Here is a 9,448-nt window from a genome sequence, read left to right as displayed (position 1 = left end):
AGCCAGCCAGAAGGCTGGCGCTCCCCACCCGCAGCTCCCTGTGGCCGGAAGCCCTCCTTCCGGGGAACGACGAGGCCGGAAGTGAGTCGCTGGTCCAAAGACCCAAAAAACCGGCGCTCCCCGCCCAAGGCTCCCTGTGCGCTGGGGGCCCACCCTCCGGGAGCCAGCAGGCAGGAAGCTAGCCAGCCAGAAGGCCCATATGTAATTTTAATAAAAATGTTCAGTCTTCTTTCTTCCTAAATTCCATTTTTGTTAATTTTCCTACTTGCTAAAATTTTTTGTATCCCCATCAGTATTTTGAATATTTTCAGTCATTTGGTGTTAGAGTGGTAACATTTTTGAGTCTCTTGACACACATATTTCACTCTGAGATGAAACCAGTTTGATAGTAATGTATGATCTTTTTAATATGTTGTCAAATTCTGTTTGCAGGAATTTATATTTTATAAATAAATTATTTTATAATATAAAACAAATTATTAATTATAAAATATATAATTATAAAATATAAAATTACAAATTATTTTATATATAAATTCTTTATTGAGAATTGTTGCATTTATTTCTTCATCAGGGGAAGTAAACAATGTGACTTTATATCTTCTTATTTCAGCTCTTATACTGTAAATGTGTCCTTTGCATGGTCTATCGAGTGCGGTGTTTTCTACATTTTTTACCTTTCATTAATGATTTAATTGTTTAAAATAGCCCCAAGCATAATGCTAAAGTGCTTCTACTGTTTCATTGTGCAAGAGGGTAGTTGGTGTCTCAGAAAATGTGAAGGTAAGCGTCCCTCAGGCATGAGCCACAGTACCCTTGGCTGTGAATCCCTTGTTAATGAGTGAACAATGTGGGACGTCTAGCAAAAGGAAGAGGAGAATCAATGATGTGTAAGTGAGGCTGCTTCAGAAAGTGCACAAGTGCCTGCCTGGTGAGTGCAATGTCCTGAGTTTGATTCCCAGTACCAAAAAAACCCCAGAAAGTGCTGAGGTAATATCTCTACATGAAGATACGTAAAGCATGAGAAAGCAGCTGAATTTGTGTATTCATGAAATGAAGAACAATTTGGGAAAACAAAGTAAAGCAAAACAAAAAACACTGTGGACAGTATTGTTGTAAGACTTGAAAGCCAAAGAAATTTCAGGCACATCAACCTGGAGCCCAGAAAATGTTAAATCTTTCTTGACTAGCATTATATTATAAAGAAATAAATTTATTGTTTATAAGAAATACATATTAAAGAAAGTTTCTTTCAAACAGATTATGCATTAAATAGGGTTATATATTGATAAGTTATTGAAAATGTTATGAGTAGAGGCACCTAAAAAACTTACTATATTCCCTCTAGGAACAATGGCTCAGTGTTTGCTAATTGTGTTCATCACAATCTTATAGAACATATCTGCCACAGACTATGAGACTGTATTTCTAAATAGCCATATTCTCATCATCATTTTACATAGTCTTATATGACTACTGATGTTCTTTACTCTGAGCTAATACAATATTTCAATCTTTTTGATGTCTGAAACCTGATAGTTGAATAATGGTGTCTTGTGATTTCAATTCATGTTTCTTTTAGTATAAGTAAGATAGAGCAGCTTTTCATGTATTTTAAAGTCTTTCATATTCCCTTATATATTCTTCTTCTGCTGCTTTGGATATTTGTCTTGTTCTTATTGATTTAGAGCAGACTTTTATATATTGAGAATTAGCCCTTTGTGTTACGAGTTGCACATATTTCCCCAAACTTGTCATTCATTTCTTAACTTTTTTTCCAATGTCCCCAAAAAAACACTATGTTGATATACACATGTGCATGTACGTGTGTGTGTGCACACACACCTGCCTGCAGAATCTCCTACACTCAAAGTACCATCAAAACAAATAAACAAAAATGATCTTTATCTCTGTTGATTAAATTTCAGGGTAATAGGATGATAGAAGAACGTAAGTTTAGAGTTCCAATAATTCAGCTTGAGTTGTAGTTTATGTGCTTACTAAGTGACCTAAGCCATGCTATGTTCCTTCCTGAGACTCAGGTTCCCTGTCAAGACTTTGCTGAGCTCCGCAGTGTAAGACAATGTCTTGCCATGATAGATTCTCCATTTTAGTTTCTCCATCTCCTGCTTCCCTGACATCTTCTACCAGGAAATAATTTATTAAATTAACTTGCATTGTACATGTACACAAAGTAATAACATAATTTCTTTTCAAAAGCATTCTATAATGTATAGACAAATCTTTCTGAATTTCTTAGTTTCACCTGAATTAATAACTGATCACTACATATGGATTTGAATTGTTGGTTTTGAAGATAATGTGTCAGCACAATGTATTGCTTGGGGGTAGTGAATATTTGTGAAAACAATGAAAAATAAATTTCTAGACATTGAGTTATTTTAAGAATTCCTAAGCTTGCTGGGTGTGGTGGCAAAGGCCTATAAACCCAAAGACTGTGGGAGGCTGAGGCAGGAGAATCACAAATTTTCATCCTTTGTTTCCATAATTATATTGACTATATTTCTAAGACTTTTTACTGTTATTATTTTTTTTTTTTGGTTATATTTTCCTAGCTAATTCCTGAGAAGTTGGCCCTTTAATATTTGGAACAAAATGAGAATAATTTCAAAACAGGAGCCTGGAAGTGTAACTCAGTGGTAAAGTGTTTGCTTAGTGTGTACAAGGCCCTGAGTTCAAGCCCCAGTACACCAAAAAAAAAAGTCTTAATAATTTCAAAATGCCTTGTTATGGTTCATGTCTAGATGTCCCCCTAAAGCCTCATGCAGTCATGGGGTGGGCTTCTAGAGCTTTTGATTGATTCACAGTCCAATCCTGGGATTATGGGTATGAGTGCTATACCTACCCCGGGGCAGGTAGCTTGCATACAGTATAAGGGAAGGAAAGAGGCTCTGCTGCTCCTCCCTGTTTTGGCTCTTGCCACTTTTGCTGCCCCCACCTCCTGAACTGTTGCTCCTCTGCCACGCCACCCTGCCTTGGACACAGCTGATTATGGTGTGTCCACAAACTGAGCAAAATAAACCTTTCCTTCCTTAATTTTGGGCATCAGGTATTTTGTCCCAGCAAGGAGAGAAAAGTAACAAAACACACCTTAGCTTTGTATTTGAATACAATTCTATGGGGACATTCAGTCACTACTCTATGGGGAACTTTAGTAAGAGTTGAGTGCCTTTGCTCTATTAGGAAATTTAGAATATCTCAGACCTTGCTCTGGACTTCAAGATTTTTAAAGTTCAAAACAGATGTGTGTGAAAGAAAAAAACATCTGGTGAAGAGAACTTGCTTCATTGCATGATGCTGTTTTCCTGCACCCTCTGACGAGCGTCTGCTGAGCAGGTTGGCAGGTTTGATAATTAAGGATGAGGGAATGAGCCATGTATCTGAGGAGCCCAGTTTTGGTCCTTAGTGTTTCTTTCTTCCCCACATGTCGGCAAAGCTTTCAGAGTCTAGGACTGCTGATCCCACAGTTGTGTCTCAACTTAAACACTTGTTTAGGCATAATTAGCTCAAAGATACAAAAAAATGAATGGCCAGGGACAGAGGGCTTAGTGTTGTGCATTTTAGTTTTATTATCAAGGACTTTTGAAATATCTGTTGGAAAAATACACCAAGACCTTTAAAGTGCCTTAACTTAGAATTTCAAATGTATGTACTTACTTGGAAGTTGACAGTTTTGTCATATTCTTATCTGTTTAAATTTTTCTTCTCATAGCACTTTACATAATGTCACAATTACAGAAAAGCTGTATAAAGAGTACAAGGAGCACCAACGGTTTCTTTCCCCAGATCCACCCATTGTTTTCATTTTCTTCCATTTGTTTCTCTCACCCCTTTTCCCTTCCTTTTCAGATAGGCATGGCCACACATACACACACACATTCAAATGTGCATTTTTTTTTCTTGGATTCAGAACAAGGTAGCGATATCAGCCTCTCTGTACTTCAGTATGTATTTCTTAAGAACATTCTTTTAAATAATCACAGTACAAATATCAAAATCCTAACATTTAATATTGATACAACATCACTAACTAAACATTTCCACCCGTCAGCAGTTGTTTCAAAAACATTTGTTCGTTGTAACATCTGCATCACTCTGGTCTAGGATAAAATACAGGATGATATATTTCATTTAGTATCATGTCTCCTTTAAACAGGAACAGTTTCTCAACTTTATTTTTTTTCATTTGACAATTTTGAAGAGTTCAGATGAATTATTGAGTGTTGCTACATCTGTTTGGTGTTTCTTCATTCAGTTGTGTTTGGGCATTTTTGTCAAGAACACCAAGAAGCGGTGTTGTGTCTCAAGGTGTCTTATCAAAAGGTATGGTTTTAGTAAAACTAGCTTTGATAATTGGTTATGTTGGAGTCCTTTTTTTTTTTTTTGATTTGAACTTATACTTTCCTACTTTATATTTAATGAGACATTTGTGAAGAGATACTTTAATACTGTATCTGGTCCTCCAAAGCTATACCTACTAGGTTTAGCAACCATGAAGATTTCCTGACTTTCTTATTTCTTCTTTATTAATTGGCTTTCTGCTGTAAGGAAGAGCTTGACTTTCTGTCATTTATTCATTATTTGTTTGGATTATTATGGACTCTTAAGTTTTATTTTGTTCAGTCGTTATAATTCATTGCTCTCATTTATTTTGATAGACCCAGATTTGGCCAGTGGGAGTCCTTCAAGCTGACCCCTGAGTCTTTTTGACAAGTTTCTTTCATTCTTTGAGCATTTCCTTATTTTCTGGCACAAGATAGTCCAGATTCATTGTATATTTTTTCTCTCATCTCTGAAATCAACATTTCTCCATAGAGTCTTGGTACCTTTTCCAGAAGAATGTTATTTAGAAACTCAGACCTGGGGTGTGTGTATGTGTGTGTGTGTATTTTGAAAGAAACTATGCTATGAAATATTGCATATACTAATTCATTGTATACAGTGTATATGAGTGTATGTGTTTAATGTTATAAGTTTCAAACAGAAGAGCATTTATTTAACATGTAATAATCATAAGTTTTGACAAGAAAGAAATGCATTTTTCATTTCACAGTAAATGGGCATTACACAGTTTTGAGTACTAAATCATTTTGACATTTATGAAGGAGCAAATGGAAAGTGGGGAACTGAGTGTGTTAAATAGAAAGCTATCTTTAACTGTTCTATTAAAAAAGCAAAGATTTATTTTCCATCTGTGATTTGAATGTGCCTATTTGTGTTCCCTTTCACGCAGTGGAATTTCTTTGGAGCCACACAACGGAGAGCATGTGTGTTGGATATATGTCAGCCCAGGATGGGAAAGCCAAGGTAAGCGGGAAAAACTGGGTCATAACCTGAAAACCTCATAGCTATTGCCTAAGCCTCATAGCCACTGCTTAAACTCAGTTATATAGATGAGCCTTTTCACCTCTCTTAGGTGATAATTTTTATATAAATCAGGTTGAGAGCAGTCAGTGATTCTAAAGAAAAACAGCAGATTTTTGCTTTAGGTCATGGAGCAAGGGGAGTTAGAAAACACTTTTTTTCTTTTTTCATTTTGCTCCTTTTTGCTCATCATTAATACTTGTGCAAGAAGAAACTGGAGATTGGGAAGAGAAAGTAAGACTAAATCTGATGAGCTGACATAAAGAGGTTATTCTGCAAGGAGTGTTGAAATACATACAGGAAACTGAGGCAGGGCAAAAGTAGCCCCCGGAAAGCATCTCTGCATGTTGGATGGCAGAGGTGGCCAGCATGCTTGCAAGTACCGTCTGGCTTACGTGTCAGTGTCTTCTGTCATGCACTGGCAACATGGCTGCATGGGCAGAGTCAACAGTTTTGTCCCATGTGCCACATGTCTGTAGCATATGTCCCTCAGTGAATCACAACAATCACACACATATCCAGGCATCAATTCTTCACTTCCTTGACTTCCCTGGACTCATGATAGTTAAGCCTAGGAGTAAAAATTATAATGTATAAGTTTTATTTTATATTGGCCTCATATTCTTCTTTTTCATAAAGTTTTTCAAAACACCTGTGGCATATGATGTTTACTTGGCACTCAAGTACCTCAGTTACAAAGTTATAAAGTTAAGTAGCCTTTTTTAAAAGGAAATTATTTACTTTACATATTTGGAAATGCCAAGTAAGGAAACTTCTGGTACAAGCTGTCTGGTACAGATTGAATAATGAACAAATAAAGGATAAATGACATTTTGGTCAATAACACTCTGTGTATGTGAGAGTGGCCCTCTAAGATTTATATTGCCTTCTGAGATCATAGACATCTTATTTTTTGTAAGTACTCTATGATGTTCATCCAGGGGTGAAATTGCGTAACAAAAAGTACTCAGAATATATTCTAGTTATTAATCAATGCATGCCTGTAGTTTATTGTTTACTGTCACATAATACTCATCCATATTGACATATATATATTATCTAGTAGCTAATGCCTTCACTGGACTTCTGTGAGTGCAGTATATGTTTTATTAGGAAAGAATTGACTTATATGTATAAAATATTACTGAGACTTCTTCTTTTTTTTCTCACTGTTACATGATACAATATTTATATTGTATTACCAGACTTGTTTCATAAGAAAATGCATAAAGATTGCTTTGTTTCATAATCTAGAGAGAAGGGAAATATAGTCATACTTTTTAAAGGTGACTTAAGGGTTTAGAGAAGCACTGATAGAATTCCTGTGATGATCTGAAACAGTTTTTAATCTGTGTTGTCTAGCCATACATGACTGTTGAGTACTTGAAATGTGGCTAGGGTGACTCAACTGAATTTTAAACTTAATTTAAATACCCTTATGTAGCTAGTAGCTATTATATTAAACAGTATAGGTTTAAAGAATGAGTAGGCTACTAATTTCTAGTGGTTTGTTGAAAGGAACAGTTAATGTTTAATTGTTTGATCAATCTTACATGCCTATATCTGGTTATCTGAGTAACCAATATGAAGACAACAATATGCAATACAACAACCATTGTTAATTTCCTATCACCTTGTTTGAAATTCTCTATCATTTTTATTGGTTTTCTGTTGTTTGGTTTATGTCTTTCTTTTTGTTATTTTGCTTTTGTTCTTTTCTCTTTAAAATAAAAAAGGAATGAGTAGGAAAAAGGTCATTCAAATAATATTTTTAGAACATTTTTCATATCAATGAAAAAACACTTGTCAAATACAAACCAGTCCCAATAAGCCACAACAATCATTGTACAAGAATGGGTCACATCCATTTAAGTTTCTGTCATACTTTATATATTGATCCAAAATTAAGGTTGCTTTTTAACTAAAGAATATATAAGAGAGAGGACTGAGGCCAGTCTGGTGGAGTATGGTCATATTACAAGTTTTTTTTGTTACAAACATGTTGTAAACTTGTATGGAACTGTTTTGTTATCCTGCCAGTAGCTTGTGAAAGACACCTTATCATGTGGCATGAAATATGGGTAATAAAGAAAGTGGCAAGACCAGCCTTGAGCCCAAAGATGTTTAGGCTGCAGTTGTATTGCTTGACATCTGGTGGATGTGGTTCTCATATGTTGGTAAATATTCCAGCTGGTAGTCTCATTTGGGCCAGCATCTACAGCTGCTCCTCTTGCCTCATTTGCAAATTATGCTTTTGACCTTCTTTGTAGAGAGTTAATTCTACCCCCTTTCTCTCTTTGAACCTGACTACAGATGCTTTCCAGAAAAACAGAACAGCAGCAACATTAATGCTTTGGCTGCTAAATTCTATTGATCAAAAAAATTTTTTCTTTCGTCCTGAAGGCTGGAATGCTATTATATTGCCAGGAAGACAAAGTTATAGATGAGTAACATAGCTAAAAGGGGGGTGGCTATCAAAACCTCTGTATTTCTCCCAATAGACCACCCCTCTGCTCCCATCCTTCCCCATATCAGGGATTTCTAGCTTCTGTGAGAGAACTGTATTAGGTAACACATCCATTTAACATGATGACTGGTTTGTGAATATGTCTCCTGTAATACAGAGAGCCATGACAGCAAAATGAATAAGGAAGCATCTTTAAACCATTTTTTAATATCAAAGCTATTTTTCAGTTTAAAAATGATTTTGCTCTATGGACAGCCTTTTTTTTTTAAAGGAAATTATTTACTTTACATATCTGGAAATATCAAGTAAGGAAACTTCTGGTAGAAGCTGTCTGGTACAGATTCAATCATGAACAAAAAAAGAATAAATGACATTTTGGTCAATAATGCTCTGTGCATGTAAGAGTGGTCCTCTAAGGTTTACGTTGCTTACTGATATCATAGACATCTTATTATGTGTAAATACATTCTATGCTGTTCATTCAGGAATGAAATTGCCAAAGTACCAACAAATTGCCAATTGTTCAGTCAGGGGTAAAATAACACAAAGTACTCAGAATTTCCAAAAATTATCTTCTTTTTCGTTGGTACCAAACTGGGACATTAAAGCTACCTGAAGGTTTGAACATTTTATATAAGCTAGCTGTACTTAATTCAAGTAAAAACTTTTAATTAAAACTCACCTCAAAATAATATTGCTGAGAAAAGGCTGGATAACAATATTGTAGTGACCAGAAGCCATATGTAATATGAATAGAACTAGATTCTTTTATAAATTTCTTTTTTAAAAAAATAATGTCCTTTAATAAACCGTGTAAGTACAGAGTCATCTACAGTCATATTAACTTATTTGGAGATTTTTAGACAATGTTAAGAATCCTTTCTGCTAACAAATAAAAGAATGTTCTTACAGTTCTTTAATTTTTTTTTAACAGACAGACAACCTTTTACAAAATAGCAAAAGAACAGTACAAACAATACAGAGTTACAAACAAAGTGGTAGGAAATTAACAATGCTTGTTCTATTACATATTGATATCTTCAAAGTGGTTTCTCATGAAAACAGAGACATGCAATATTGATCAATCAAGGACTCATTAACAGTTTCTTTCAGTAAAGAAATAGAAGACAGTAGATCAACTGTGTTAACTTCCCTGTATATACATACATACAAAATATCTTCTTCTTTCCCTTCTCTTTTCCCACATTCCAGTTCCCCTTTGCCCTTGAGTGTTTTCCTATCATTTCACAGTATCTATCATACCTCCAAGTTTTTATTAACTCTTTCAGGTTTTATATTAGTGAGACAATGTGGTGCTTGCACATGCAGGTCTGATTTATTTCACTTATGAGTATGGTCTCTAGTTGTGACCATTTACCTTTAAAAGCCTTCAGTTTATCTTTCTTTATAACTGATTAATATTCCATTATATAAAAGTACCACAATTTTCTTATCCAATCCTTGGTAGATGGACATTTGGGTTGCTTCCACAATTTTGCAATTACAAATTGTGCTGCTGTGAACATAGGTGCACATATATCGCTGTGATACGTTGTTTTTAGATCTTCTGGGAAAATACCCAGAAGGGGAATAGCT

At 35.1% G+C, this 9,448-nt stretch overlaps 1 protein-coding gene across 2 annotated transcripts in view; it reads left to right on the top strand.

Moving 5' to 3' along the window:
* Positions 1-9,448, top strand: part of Tasp1 (taspase, threonine aspartase, 1) — a 235,351-nt gene that overhangs the window by 194,427 nt on the left and 31,476 nt on the right. For both annotated transcript variants that reach the window (XR_001233252.1, XM_005380885.2), the window contains exon 13: positions 5,255-5,328. Coding sequence is in view for 1 of the 2 variants with exons in the window: in XM_005380885.2 (XP_005380942.1) it covers positions 5,255-5,328 (74 nt within the window). In the remaining variant the exon portion in view is untranslated. The remainder of the gene's footprint in view (positions 1-5,254; positions 5,329-9,448) is intronic.

The sequence above is a fragment of the Chinchilla lanigera genome, unplaced genomic scaffold, assembly GCF_000276665.1.
Source record: "Chinchilla lanigera isolate Chin_1 unplaced genomic scaffold, ChiLan1.0 scaffold00014, whole genome shotgun sequence".
Classification (NCBI taxonomy): domain Eukaryota; kingdom Metazoa; phylum Chordata; class Mammalia; order Rodentia; family Chinchillidae; genus Chinchilla; species Chinchilla lanigera.
This window is presented reverse-complemented; position numbering and strand designations above follow the sequence as displayed.